This window comes from Artibeus jamaicensis, unplaced genomic scaffold (assembly GCF_021234435.1).
Source record: "Artibeus jamaicensis isolate MK-2021 breed Jamaican fruit bat unplaced genomic scaffold, CSHL_Jam_final contig_1410, whole genome shotgun sequence".
Classification (NCBI taxonomy): Eukaryota; Metazoa; Chordata; class Mammalia; order Chiroptera; family Phyllostomidae; genus Artibeus; species Artibeus jamaicensis.
In genome coordinates this window covers 537505-553047 of record NW_026521281.1, presented here as the reverse complement: position 1 = coordinate 553047, position 15543 = coordinate 537505, and the positions used below count along the sequence as shown (strand labels likewise).

Genomic DNA, 15543 nt, shown 5'->3' with positions numbered 1-15543 from the left:
CTTGGATGATTTTGCAGAGTCAGGGTTAAGAACTCCATATTTAATTTTTTTCTTTATTGATTTAAGCAAGAGGGGAAAGGGGGGAGAGAGAGGGAGAGAATCATTGATGTGAGAGAGAAATACTGCCTCTTGTGTGTACCCCGACTGGGGAACAACCCCACAAACAGGCATGTGCCCTGATCAGGAATCAAACCTGCGATTTTTTTGTTTGCTCGACGCTCCAAGCAACTAAGCCACACCAGCCAGGGCCAGATTTTAATTTTTTTAAGTAAATTATTTTAAGTAAATTGACTTCTGTTGAATGTATTTTCCTGAATTCAGTAAACACTGCCTGGGGCCCTTCTGGGTGAAGTTCACCTATTAGATAGTGGTGGGCTTTTCTGTGGTTAAGTTTTTGACATTTGTATAAAGAGTATTTAAAGGCTTGTGTCTTAATTTTCTGTTACAGGTGGGCAAGACTGAAATAACACTTGCATCTTTGAAATTGGATTTGATGAGATAGGGAATAACCAGTCATTGGTACAGTTGATCTTTTGTACCATATCCAGTCACAATTAAGGAACAGGATAGGAGACACCTTTCATTATTAAAGAGTAGACCAGGATTATTCCAGAGCATCATTTAAAAATGTATAGACAGGGAGTCTTTCTCTACTCTTTAATTTGCATAACTTTGACACTCATTGCTGTTTTTATTTTTTGTTGGGAATGCTAAGGGCTCCTTGGCATGCTGCTGTTTCCTCTCTGCTGCCAAAAGTGACCTACTACTTTGGTGAGCCCTAGTTTGATGCCAAATTCTTTGATGTCAGTTTCTCTAAGTAATTGGGAGTAATAACCGGAAGGATGATTTCTGGATCTGCAGCTTCCCAGGGTAGTAACTTGGTAGAGGATGTGTCGGTACCATTCCTACTTCCACAGTGAGTGTTGTATCAGATTTCTCCTTGGTATTGCTGCCCTTATTTTCTTTGAGTCTACTGAAGTGTAGAAAAGCACCAAGAGCAAGCATATGTACTTACCTGAAGTATATAATGTTTTCAGATTTTGGAAGATAGACTCTGTCAAGGTATTTCTGCAAGTAATTTCCAGATTTGTCTTGAGTAAGTAAAGGTTATTCTTCAGTTGCTTTATTATTATTGAGTGTGTGTTTTCCTTAACAGCATCAAACACTGAAGTTCCTAGGGACTGCTATTTTTTCTTCATGTAGTTTTTCAAAAATTAAATTTATTGGTTGTAACATTCATTAACATAATTTTCAACTGTACACCATAATTCAACATCTGTATACTCTCTTAGTTGCTATATTAGTACAGCTTATTCACGTCCAATAAAATTTAGGTCAGCAAATCCTCTGGGTCATGTGGCCAAGGGTAGGGACATTGGTGTCTGTAGTAGGTGGAGTGGCAGGGTAAACTGTGCAGACAGAGACATTTTATGTACTGTAGAGTTGTGGAGCAAATTTGGTTTGAATCCAGGTTCTGCCACTTACTGGGTATGTGGCTACTGTTGGTCTCAGCAAACTTAACCTCCAACTTTTTATAAGAATGAGAACTAATGCATGATGGTCAGTGAATGTTAGCTGCTGTTAGAATAAATGGAGTCTCAGAATGTTTGTTGGGTGGATATTAATATAAATAATAAAACACTAGATTAGATGGAAAGGTCCGACAATCAGGTGGTGTCCCTTTTAACAAATCAGTTAATGTGATGTCTGTGCCTCTGCGATCAAATAATGAATAGCAGGCTGGGTTTCAGGATTTGGCTTGCTGCTTCCTGACATGATGGCTGGTCTGGAGAGTTTTCGTTTGAATTTACTTTAAGAGACTGTAGATAGGCAAAAGGAATCACTCACTGCAAAGCAAAAATGGAGTATTTTCCTTTGTGGCATGCTGGAATTTAGTGTTTTCTAAGCAATTTTGGTTAAAAACTGCCATAATGCTTTCCCATGATTACAGTGGGAATTTTAGACTGACTTTGATTCATCCACATTCCCATACATGTGTGCAGCATTGCTTAACCTACCCAATCAATAAATATTGAGTGCTAACGCCAGGATTAAACAGAAGGCAGCACAGGAGAGAAGCTCTTAAGAGCAGGCAGCAGGCAACCCAAAGCATTTGTTTAGATGATATTGTTCTTAATTTGATGTATGATCTTTGGCTCAGGGTGAGGTCACTGTTTTCTACCTTAAGAAAAATAGTACAAGAGAAAAATTCTCATTATAAATGAATGCATGGTTATAGAAAATTGGGAAGGATTTGAAAAGCATGAAGCAAAAATAAAATATGCTATCCTGCCACCTACAGGCAACCACTGATGATGTATGTTTCTTCTTTCCCAGGTCGTTTTTTGTTTGTTTCCTTCCCCACCCTGTAGCAGACATTTTCTCATTAATAGAGAAGTGATAGGTACAGAGTACAATATAAGCACAGAGGGAGGGACACTCAGTCAAGTTTTAATAGATTAGGAAGATGATTGTCCTAATCCTAGGTAGTATCTATGCTATTCAAAACCCACATAAGTGTTCATTATATTAAGGTAAAGGTAGTGAGAAGCTAAATGGTCCCCTACACTCAACTTTAGGGATTTTTTTCCCACCACCTTCTCTTCCCCTTCCTTCCCCTGTATGTTTCAATGACCCCATAATTTTCTGGTGGCATTCACAAACTTTCCCAATGTTTTCTACATGTGCCTTGTATATTGCCCATTGATTCCCTGACTCACTCCAGTCTGTTTTCCATTCCTACCACTCTACTGAAACTGTTGCTTCTCGAGTTACTTCTATTTCCAATTTCAGTGGGTATTTCTCTGGATGTATTTCATATTAACTTTTGACCCAGTAGATTAGTCTTGCCAACTTTTGTTTTTCACCATACCGTGAATTAGTTTTGCTCCTACCTCATTGGCCTCTCCTTTGTGGAGTTCTCCTTCTTTGTCTTACCTTTAAATGTTAGAGTAAATAAGAACTTTCCTCTTCTTCTCTTCCTTCTTCTTTGCCTCTTTCTTTCTCTGTAAGAATTCTGCAGACCTGTGGCTTGAAGTACTGTCTAGATGCTGACAATTACAGATTTTTTTCTTCAGGACTTGACTTCTTTCCTGAACTCCATTCCTCAAATATATGTGAACCTATCAAGTGTAAGATGCTGTGCTAGGTGCTAAGAGCTTAACACTGTGGAAAATCCAACCCAGTTGTATTCATTGATACTTGCTATGAGAGAAAAAAGTGAGTACTGTCATAAAAAAAAAATTAGACCAGCTTGAGGTAGGTGGCCATGGGAAGCCTTTTGGGGTCTTATTTTAAAGTCCGTTCCTCAAAAACTGGCTGTAGGGAGAATGGGGGCGTGAGGCAGGAACATTCCAGTGAAACAGCGCTTGTAAAGGTCTGGGGGCCAGAAAGAACTTCGAGTGTTCCAGAAACTAAACAGAAAGACTAATGTGGTTGTGAAGAGAGGAGATTACAGAGTTTCAGGAGCCAAATCATGCCTGGGCCCTGTGGGTCATGGTTAGAGCTTGGATATGGTTCTAGGGAAACTGCTGAAAGGTTTTAAGCAAGGAAGTAATATGAGCTGATTTATGTTTTAAGAAGATTACTTGTGCTGTTCTCTGGAGAATGTGTTGGATGGAAGTGTGGAAGTGGGGAAATCAGTTATTCCTGTCTCACAGTTGAGGAAACAAATACACAGAGGCCGTTTGTCCATGGTCATAGAGTATGTGATACAACAGTGATTCTAACCTAGGTTTTCTGATTCTGAGCCTGTATTTTGACCTGGTGCTTCTCAAACTGAATCACCAGTAGATCTTAAAACACGAGATTGATTCCTCAGGCCTGGGTAGGGCTTGAGATTCTGCATTTTTATTTTAAATTTTTTTCTGGCCTCTGGCTTTAATTACCAATGTAACAAGAAAATACAGGGCAATAAAAACATGTGAAATATAACCATAATCTATAGGACAAACAGTCCAGCTTTTTTAACAAATAAATTGCAAGGAAAAAAATTAAGATTGAGGAGATACCTATAAATTATAAGAACTGAAGGGACACATCAATCAGTTGCAAAGAATGGAACTTATTTAGATTCTAATTTGAATACAAACTATACAGAAGAATTTATGAGACAAATATGAACACTCACTGGACATTCGATTATGGTAAGGAATTATTTCTTAATCTGATAATAGCAATGTGGCTATGTTGGGGTTTCTTTTACATTTTTATTGAATTTATTGGGGTAACATTGGTTATTAAAATTATAGGTTTCAGCGGTAAATTCTATATATTGCATTGTGTGATCACCACCCCAAATCAAGTCTCCTTTTATCACCATTTACCCCCCCTTTACCCTCTCCTACCTCCCCCGACCCCTTTTCCCTCTGGTAATCACCATACTGTTCTCTCTAGGAAGTTTTTAAAATTTTTCCTTAATCCCCTCACCTTTTTCACCTAGCTTGCTTACACCCTTTCCTCTGACACCTGTTAATCTGTTCTCTTCATCTATGAGTTTGTTTTCATGTTTTTGTTAGTTTATTTTGTTCATTAGATTCCACATTTAAGTGAAATCATGATATTTATCTTTCACTGACTGGCTTACTTAGTATAATACTCTCCAGGTCTATCCATGCCATGGCAAAGGGAAAGATTGCCTTTTTTACAGCCGAGTAGTATTCCGTTGTATAAATGTACCACAGCTTTCTTATTCATCCACTTACTGATGGACACTTCAGGTGTTTTCATTTATTGGCAATTGTAACTAACACTGCAAAGGACACAGGGATGCATATATTCTTTTCAGTTAGTGTTTCAGGTTCCTTTGGATATATTCTTAGAAGTGCAATCACTGGTCCATAAGGTAGTTCCATTTTTAATTTTTTGAGGCATCTCCATATTGCTTTCCACTGTGGTTGCAGCAATCTGCATTCCCACCAACAGTGCACGAGGGTTTCCTTTTCTCCACATCCTCACCAGCATTTGTTGTTTGTTGGTTTATTGATGACAGCCATTGGGACAAGTGTGAAATGAGTTTTTAAATATGCATTTCTCTGGTGATTAGTGGCAATGAGCATCTTTTAATATGTCTATTGGCCATCTGCATGTTCTCTTTGGAGAAATGTCTATTCTGGTCTTTTGCCCATTTTTTAATTGGATTGTTTTGTTGTGGGTTTTGGGTTTTTGTTTGTTTTGGTGTTAAGTTTTATAAGTTCTTTATGAAATTCAGATATTAATAACCCCTTATCAGATGTGTCATTGGTGAATGTATTCTCACATGCAGTGGGGTTTTTTTTTCATTTTGTTAATGGTTTCCTTTGCTATGCAAAAACTTTCTAGTTTTATCTAGTCCCATTTGTTTATTTCTCTTTTGTTTCCATTGCCCATGGAGTTTTTTTAGAGTCAAAAAACATACTGTTACAAGAAATGCCCGAGATTTTACTGCTTGTGTTTTCTTCTAGGATTTTTATGGTTTTGACTCTAACATTTAAGTCTTCAATCCATTTGAGTTTATTTTTGCATGTGGTGTCAGAAGGTGGTCTAGTTTCATTTTTTTAATCATGTATCTGTCCAGTTTTCCCAACATGATTTATTGAATAAACCGTCTTTACCCCGTTGTATGTTCTTGCCTCTGTTGTCAAATATTACATGACCATAAAGGTGGAGTTTATTTCTGGATGCTCTATTTCATTCAGTGGTCTGTCTGTATGTCTGTTTTTATGCCAGTACCATTCTGTTTGGATTGCTATGACCTTGTAGTACAGTGTGATATTAGCTAGTGTGATTCCTCCAACTTCTTTCTCTGGATCGCTGTGGCTATTTGGGGTCTTTTGTAGTTCCATATAAATTTTTGGAATATTTGAGTTCTGTGAAATAACACCATTGGTACCTTTATGGAAATTGCATTGAATCTATAGATTGCTTTGGGTAATGTGGACATTTTGTGATGTTAATTCTTTCAATCTGTGAACACGAATATATGTTTTCACTTATTTGTACCTTCAGTTTCTTTCTTCGGTGTCTTATAATTTTCTGAGTACAGGTCTTTTATGTTCTTCTTTAAATTTATTCCCAGGTGTTTTTTGGTTTTTGGTTTTTGTTGTTTGTTTGTTTGTTTGTGGGGTTTTTTTTGAAGCAATTGTAAATGGGATCATTTTCTTAGTTTCCCTTTCTGATAGTCCATTACAGGTATATATAAATGCAACTGATTTCTAGATATTTATTTTGTATCCTGCTACTTTACTGAATTCATTTATCAGTTCTAGAAGGTTTTGGGGTTTGGGGGGGGGGTTTTGGTAAGATTCTACATTTTTAATAACTGCCAGGTGGCGTCAGTGCTGCTGAATCTTCACTCATACTTTGAATAGTAAGGCTAGTTTACCACTAAACTCAATTGCTGTTGAGCCAGTTCTGGAAACTATAGTTATCCTCTGCTCTTATGTTGGTACAGTATTGAAAGTCATTGTAAATTTGATCAGCTGGAGGTGATGAGTTACCCTTTAAAGAGCAACTTCCCTAAATTTATTTTAATTGTACTTATTTATTTTGACAGAAATGCTACAAAATCGAGATAGAAAGCTCAAAGGTAAATGAAATTATGGGGAATGAGGAAGTGAAAAAAGAAATGGTTAAATAAATGGAAGTCATGGTAGTGATGATGGATGGTGGTTCATAATAATTTGTTAGTTTCCTTAAATTTGGTCGTCTAACCTTAGTTTAGGAAAAAATGTTTATTACATGTAGAGATTGCTTGGTGCAGAGTTCTGGTCTGACCCAGCAAAGGCAATAGGCCATTTTCAGGGATTTGTTTAGTGCTGACTTCTTCTTGTTGGAGGTTTTTTTTTGTTGTTTTTTTTTTTTTATGTAGTGAGATTTTTACCTTAGCTTCTAAGCATTATGTAGAAGTCACTTCCTAGTTATTTTTCCCATTATTTGGAGATTGACAGTATCTCAGCTTCTCACCTTGTGTCCCAGTTTCCTCTCCTGCAATAATTTTTTGAACCATAGAATCCAACAATGTAGAAGAACCTTATATTTTCATCTGCAGGCACTTACTGTAGTAATAAAAATAGTACATACAGTGAACAGCATGTTATTAAAGCATGGATTTAGGAGTCAAAAAGGTGTGGATTTAGTCTTGGTGCCAACATTCACTAACCAGGCAAGGTACTTAATTTCTCTGAGCTTCAGTTTTCTATCTGGAAATGGGGACAAAACTTGACTTGAGTAGTATGGATTGTATGAAAGACTTATGAAGCCCCTGGACAGCATGTCTCAAATCATATTCTTTGGGGTACTTTTAATTGGTGGACTGTCGGTAGATGTCCCTTGAAAAAAATGTTTCTTTGCCCTGATAAGTTTCCTTTACCCAAGATTTCTTGGAGCCGTTAGTATTTCCAGCCAGCCATGTGATTGTCCTAAAGGAAGAGAAATTCCATTTGTAAGATTCCCCAAATGACTAGAACCTTGTCTTCTTCATGGAGTAAGATGCTCTGAAATGCTCTGGGAAACACCAACCTAAGTACTCTGCGCCTTATAATGGCTATTCAAAAATATTCTCCCTTCCCACTGTGAAACCAGCTCTCCTAGAACCTCCTCAGTTACGAAATGGAGCTTATCCTTGACCAATCAGATGCTCACACTCCAGACTTTGCATCTAGAGTCACTGATACCTAAAACAGATAACCTGAGACCATTTAGAAATAATTCTGCCACTAGCAGTATCTTCTAGATACCCAGAGCCTGGAGTTGACAGTGTGGGTACCCCCAGCTAAACTCTGAGAGGTCCTTTGATACAGTTCCAGGCTGCATAGCTTCCTTGGTTCCTCCTTTTTTCTGAAACTCTAAGCTTTCCTGTTGGTTCTGTGAGCTATCTGTTATTCTTATAAATCACTTTTTAAGCCAGGGTCTATTAAAAAGTACAGAATTCTAGGTTAAAACAGCTTTATTTAGACACTCCTGTGATGATGTTCAAGCAATCTCATTTATATTTTTTTAAATTAGCAAAATAGATGTGAGCTTTATTTGTGTAAGTTTACTCAGTGCTCCTGTTTTTGGAAGGTTTTTTTTACTGTTGGTTTTGGGGGTTCTTTACATATTCTAAATACTATATATGTTTTTCTGATATTTTCTCATAAGTTTTATAGTTTTACATTTAGGTCCATGATCCTTTTTTTTTACTTTGCATTTTTAATTGAGTTATGATATATAAAATTAATTTCAGGTATATAGCGTAATTCAGTATAACTAGAATTTTAACCTTTTGACTATCTTCAGCCATTTCACCCACTCCCACTTTGGCAACCAAAGTTGCCTTATCTGAGTTTTGGAGTTTTTTGTTTTATTTTATTTTTTGTGATTCCATATAGAAGTGGGATCATACAGTATTCATCTTTCCCTCTGTCTGACTTGTTTTACTTACCATAATTGCCATCTGTGTTGTTGCAGATGGCAAGACTTTTCTTATTTTTATGGTTGAATAGTATTCCATTTTCTATATGTATCACATTTTCTATGTCTTGGCTATTGTAAATACTGTTTAACATGGAGGTACATATGTCTTTTCAAGTTAATGTTCTCATTTCTTTTAGATAATTACCCAGAAGTGGAATTGCTGTTTCATATATTTTTAAACTTTTTGAGGAACCTCCATACTGTTTTCCATAGTGGCTGCACTAGTGTACATCCCTACCAACTGTACACAAGGGTTTTTTTTTTCTCTCTACATCCTCACCACATGATTTCTTTTTAATTGATTTTTATGTAAAGTATGAGACTTAAAGTTCGTTTTTTTTCCCCTATAGATGTCTACTTGCTCTAGCACCATTTGTAATGAAACAATCTTTGTGCATTGTGTTTCCTTTGTCAAAAATCAGTTGGGCCTATTTGTGTAGGTCTCTTGTACATTGATTTATGTGTCTATACCTCCTCCAATACTACATATACAGTCATGATTACTGTAGATAGATCTGGATATAGATACAGATACGTATGAGGTCTGTTCAGAAAGTATCCATCCATGTAATATGGAAAATAGAGACATTTATTGGAGAAGATACAAGAAACATTGTACATAGGGCAGTGACACCTCAGTCTCCTTCAAAGGGGGCACCTTGGGACCTCACACAGTTCTTCCATTCACCATCAGCTGCCCTGCATTGTACTAAATCTCATCATCAGTCTGAAATCTCTTGCCTTTCAGAGGTGATTTTAGTTTTGGGAAAAGCCAGTAGTCGCAGGGCACCAAATCTGGACTGTAGGAGGGCTGAATCACCTGGGTAATTTGATGTTTCTCAAAAAAAAAAATGGCATGAGACATGATGCTTGAGCAGGCGCATTACCATGTTATAACTGCCAATCACTAGTTGTCCATAGCTGTGGCCTTCTGAATCATCTGAATAGTTTCCACAGAAGAATGTTCAAACCTAATGCAAAATTTGATTTAGATTCATTGCTCTACTCAGTTGTCTTGAATACGATGGCCGCATAGTACACATGTTCACTCAATGGTGTCTACTGCCTCCACTGACTAGTACGGTGAAGTCACCACTGTTCACGCATGCACATTCCAGTCCACTCGCCTTGGCTGCTAGGTTATATTGATGTTATGCAAACAGTTCTCGTTATATTAACAATGGCTGGCTTTTTCTGGACAGACCTCGTATAACAAATCTTAAACTTGGATAGAGTGATTCCTCCCTTTTTTATTTCAATATTGCTTTAGCTGTGGCAGTTCTTTACCTTTCCATATGCATAAGTATTTCAATTTTCTTGCACAATTGTGAATCCTGTTGTACTTTTAAGTTTAGAGTCAACGTGTCCATTGCCAGTACATAGAAATATGATTGATTTGTATATGTTTTCCTCGTATCCTGCAACTTTGCTGAGATTACTTATTAGTTCTGGGAAGGTTTCATAGATTCTTTAGGATTTCTACTTAGATAATCTTTTTGTTTTTTGCAAATAGGAACTGTTTTATTTCTTTCTTTCTGACCTATGTATGTTATTTCCTTTTCTTCCCTTACTGTAGTGGCTACAACTTTCAATACTTGTTGAAAGAAAGTGGTAAGAATGGGCATTCTTACCTTGTTCCTACCTTTAGAGGGAAAGCATTCAGTGATTTGGGTTGTATGGTGTTGTGTGCAGCAGAGTCAGTAGCCTCCTGGCAAATGATTGCTCTAAGTAATGTGTATGAGAAAAAACAAGCCTGAAAGTAAGTAAGTGTATAAAAAAGATTAGTTTCCATGACGTGGATTGGATTGTTGCTAGAATCCTGTTGACCTCATTTTAGATATTTGGAAGTTACTGGAAGCAGACAGTTTGCTCATTTTCTATTAGATGCTGAGGTGATTTAAAAAAAAAAAAAATCCGGTATCACACACCTTATATGTGAACTACAAAGGAAAAACATCTTTTTTTTTCTTCAGGAATGATCTCTACAGAAACATTAGAACATATTCTGGATTTTCTCCAAATCTTGCTAAATGCCCATTGGTTGAATGGTTGCCAGCTACACAAGAAAATATACGTTATTTCCACAGTACTAAGTACTGTGGGAAGGTAACACCTTTCTTACTGAGTATATTGGACTGAATCTAGGCCAGAAGTTGCCTAAAATTTATACTTGTGCTTGGTTGTCTTTATATTATGACAACCTTCTTGGGGGAAGGACATTGATCTCCAGTGACTGCTGTATACCAAATATGTTACTGGCAGCAAAATCTTTGGTGTGTAAAGCATTTGCAATTCACCTCTACTTCTGTTCATGTGTCCTAGTTGCTAATAGGAGAAACCTTTATTTCTTCCAGAGCCTTGGCCAGAGCATCTTGAAGGGCCTGTCTGCCATCAAAGATCACCTAGATTTATGCTATGGGTCTAATTAAATTATTGTTCATTCACTTTTGAGCCTTCCAAATTACGTGGCCTTAGTTCTGTGCTCAGGACATTTCTAGTGAGTCTTATACCTCATTTTCTAATTAAAAACTAAGAGTATTGTCTTGCCTTTGTTTTTATGATACAATTAATGTATTTTTATTGGTTAAAACTGTAAAAGATACAGAGATGTGTAAATAAAACATTCAAACATAATCCTTTTGGTTAGCAATGAGTTAACATTTTAATGCATTTCTAGCTATATTCTTTAGACATAGGTTTATACTATTCATTCTGTTTTGTAATTTATTCATCATGAGCATCTTTGTGTGCTGTTATATAATTTTATGCAATATTTTTAACAGTTGTATAATGTTTCATTTTAAACCAATTATGTTTTGGGCATTTGATCCTTTCCAATTTTTCACTGTTATACATGGACATTCAGTATGGATTCTTGTGGTTAAATATTTGTGTACATCTCCTGATTTTCCTTGGCTAAATTACCAGAGATGGAATTTCTGAATTTTCCAGAAAACTGCAGGGATATGGTGAATTTTCTATCTTGAGGTGTTGAAAACATTGAACTTTATTTCCAATTATGAGTTGAAGAGGTTTGTTAAAAAAAAAAAGATGTTTAAGTTTGGCTTAAATTGATTACAGACTTTTACAACATATGGATATGGGCCAATGTTATCTGGAGAGATTCTTTACCTACCCCCTCCTCATAGCCATGTCTCTCAATTGGCATGGCATCGTAACTCCAGAATTTGTACCTTAAGCATTTTGCATGCTCTTCATTCTACATTGTCTGTGTCCAAGCCTATAGAGTTCAAGATTGCAACTTTAATTCTCACTTCTTTTGGGATTTACTTTTTCAGATCATAAAATAGAACATCGAAAACATGAAAGTAGACAGGACTAAACTGAAAAAGACACCAACTGAGGCTGTAAGTATCCAAAAGTTCGCTCTTTTTTTTTTTATTTCAGAAAAAAATCCTTGCAATCATTTTACCGTACTGATCTTCCAAATATATCATCACTTATCTATACAAAGTGCAAGAGAAGAGTAACTTGTATTGAAGCAGTCAAATTTTCTTTTAAACTTCCTGTGACTAAAAAAGTGAATAAGCTGGAGACCAGTGGAAAGTGAGTCCTAAACAGTTTGTAGCTGTATATACCTGAAGTAGGCTTTTTGGCTGCTGTTTCTATGCACTAAAAGGCTATGTGGTATAATGGAAAGAGCAGATGTGGGTTAAAATTCTTTCCATACTTGTTGGATCTTTCTCAATATTGTTTTCTAGAAAATTATAATGCTAACACCTTTCTTACTAGATTTCTTGTGGGGCCAGTGTTTTAGCTTTCTGTATTACTGATTGTTGTTGTTGTCGCCCCCCCCCACCCTTAATCATAGAATTCAGCTTAACCTGCATATTGGTTAGCCATGTCAGTTGATCCTGTGTCAGCAGTAGAAATCCCAGCTTCAGTCCAATACTCTTGTCAGCTAGCCTACACTGTTTGAGGTAAAGAAAGCATTGAATTGTTACGACACTCTTATAGACCCATATGCTATAGTTCAAGGAGCACAAGCTTTGGAATTAGACATGGGTTTGAGTCTTACCAGATCTTTGTGATTGAGAGTTCATTAACTTGCCTGGGTTTCCACATTTGTAAAACAGGGTTGATAATTCCTCCCTCATTGCATAATCAGTTCATTTTCTTTTCTTTAAAAAAAAAAAAATATATATATATATAAATATATATAAATTTATTTCTAGAGAGAGGGGAAGGAAGGGAGAAAGGGAGAGAAACATCAATGCGTGGTTGGCTCTCAAGCGCCCCCTACTGGGGACCTGGCCTGCAACCCAGGCATGTGCCCTGACTGGGAATCAAACCAGCTACCCTTTGGTTTACAGGCCAGCGTTCAAACCACTGAACCATTCCAGCCAAGGCAGTTAGTTCATTTTCTAAATACAGGCCACTTCGGGGTTTTTTTGTTTGTTTGGTTTTTTTTAACTGCCTACCTAGCAAATATTACTTAGAGATATCACTATTAATATTTTGCCGTATTTCTTCAGTCTTTAAAAGATTGTTGAGTGGGTAATTCTCCTGATCTTTTCTCTCAGCATTATACTACAATGAGTTTGAGAGGCACTGTCTTCCCATAGCCTCTCCAGCATTATAGAGTATCTTAAATTTTTGTTAGTAGGTGGCAAGGGAATATTTCACTGTTCTAATTTGCATGCTTTAATACATACATTTTCAAATTTATTGGTCTTATGTCAGTTTGTTTTTTATTTAATGTCATATTAGATATGACAACTTTTATAATTGCTGCAAATGTTTTTTTATGTTCTTTGGCATCTAGAGTTTTTGACAATTATGTACTAAATATTTTTGGAAACTGAAGAGCAGAAAGAAAGCTTCTTAAGAAACTTTACACAGAATGGAAATGTAAAGTACTATATCCAAAATAAAAAGACACATAAGAAGCCCAGAAAAATATTTATAACCCAATGTAGGTAATACTTTAGTAGCTAAATCAGTAAGAGAGATAAATGTCCCAATGTCAAAATGTACATAGCCATTTCAGAATAATTAAGCTTTGTAGATAATCAGAGAAATGCAAATTAAATTTTTTTCTATTCCCTTGTGAATTTTTAGGATTTGTTCCTTGAGTCACAACTGTATACAAATTCCTGGTTCAGAACATTTGATAGCTGCTAGCAAATTATTTAGCATAAGCTCCTCAAAGTGAAATTTTTAGATCCTTGATTATATATGTTTTTAAGACTTGAAGATGTCTATTTTTATTGAGCAGCATACCAGTTTCTTCTTGCTTTGGTCACTACTAGGTATTATTTTAAAGAAACACATATATGTATGTATGTATATTTATTTATTTTTAGAGAGGGAGAGAAATATCAATGAGTAAGAGAAACATCAGTCAGTTGCCTCTCCCATGCCCCCAACTGGGGACCTGGCCTGCAACCCAGGCATGTGCCCTGACCGAGAATAGAACTGGTGACCCTTCACTTTGTGGGAAGACACCCAACCCGCTGAACCACATCAGTCAGGGAATGACATTTATGGATTTAAACTAAATTTTAATTTTTTTTTACCTTTCGACTCCTTTACCCATTTCACTCACTCCCTACCTCTGGCAGCTACCAGTCTGTTCTGTGTATCTATGAGCTTGTTTTTCGAATTGCTTTTTAGTTTAAAAATTCCTTATATAAGTGAGATCATATAGTATTTGTCTACCTGACTTATTTCACTTAGCATGTTGTCACAAATGGCAAGATTTCATTTATGGCTGAGTAGTATTCCATTGTGTGTGTATGTGTGTGTGCACATACCAAATCTTGTTTATCCATTTGTCACTGGACACTTAGATTGTTTCTATATCTTGGCTGTTATAAATAATACTGCAGTGAACATAGGGGTGCATATGTTATTTTGAATTAGTATTTTCATTTTTATCAGATAAAAATATCCAGAAGTGCAATTGCTGGATCATAAAGTAGTTGTATTTTTTAATTTTTTTGAGTTGCCTCCACACCATTTTCCATAGTGGCTGCATAAGAAAGATATTCATTAATTCCTTTGTGTATCAACAGCTGTGCAAAGGATTTTTTCCCCTTGATTTGATATTTTTATAGGAGCAAATCAATATTAACCATGGCAATTGGTACACAGCCATCAAACTGGCAAATGCTTTGTTTTACATTACCACAAGTAAGGAAATTCGCACTCAGTTTGCATGTATGTAGCAGGAACAAGATGTTAAAAATAAGCTTTCATCCCTGGTGCATTCTCTAAACTTCAAGGTCCAGAGGGACTCAGGTACATATGATACTCATATTATTCCAAGATAAATGGAACTACTCCTTGCCCCTAGTTAAGGAGTAGTTCCATTTATACAGTCCTAAAATTACATTCGGCCCTTTAAAGGCAGCCACGAGGCTAGTGTGGCCCCAGTGAAAATGAGTTTGACACCCCTGCCTTAGACGTATGTGTTCCAGAGGGTACCTTTTGAAGTTTAAGGGTCTGCCACATCAGGAAAGTTTCCAGGGGTGCAGAGGTCTGGGAAATGTTAAGATTTCCCTTCTAAAGTGAGAAACATGTTGTCGCACCTCGTACCACATGCCATGAAGAAAGAGGAACAGTGTATGTGGCGCTTCTTTGGAGTTGATGCTAACATACCACTTTTGGGTATGCTGTTATGATCCCTTACTGGATCACATCTAAAGTGATAGTGAAGTCAGGATGTAGAAAAGATTCTGAAAAAGGTTCAGGCTATGTTGCAAGACACCCTACTATATGGATGTTATGGCCTAGTAGATCCAGGTATCTGACTTAGGTGTCAGCCAAGATGCTATGTGATGCTATGCTATGCTAGACGAAAGATGTTATGTTCTTGCCTTTGGCAAGCCCATGTAGGAGATTCACAGGTAAGACCCCTAGAATTTTAGCCATGCTGTCCCCTGCCAACAACTATTCTAGCATTCAGAAAAATAGCTTCTGGCTTGCTGCAGGACCTTGATAAAGACTGAATGCCTGATTATGATATATCTATAACAAGCAATTACAAGACCCAAATGTTCATCATGAACTGGGTGTTATTTAACCCATAGAATCATAACACCGCATCTGCATAGCTGCATTCCATTATAATTGAAGTGATATATT

At 36.6% G+C, this 15543-nt stretch overlaps 1 protein-coding gene across 17 annotated transcripts in view; it reads left to right on the top strand.

Moving 5' to 3' along the window:
- Positions 1-15543, top strand: part of HUWE1 (HECT, UBA and WWE domain containing E3 ubiquitin protein ligase 1) — a 150199-nt gene that overhangs the window by 20637 nt on the left and 114019 nt on the right. For 13 of the 17 annotated variants that reach the window (XM_053667505.1, XM_037153696.2, XM_037153692.2 and 10 more), the window contains 2 exons: positions 10788-10930; positions 11733-11801. In XM_053667505.1, coding sequence (XP_053523480.1) covers positions 11757-11801 — 45 coding nt within the window. In that variant the 5' untranslated portion in view covers positions 10788-10930; positions 11733-11756. The remainder of the gene's footprint in view (positions 1-10787; positions 10931-11732; positions 11802-15543) is intronic. The other 4 variants (XM_037153689.2, XM_037153687.2, XM_037153690.2 and 1 more) reach the window with 1 other exon arrangement.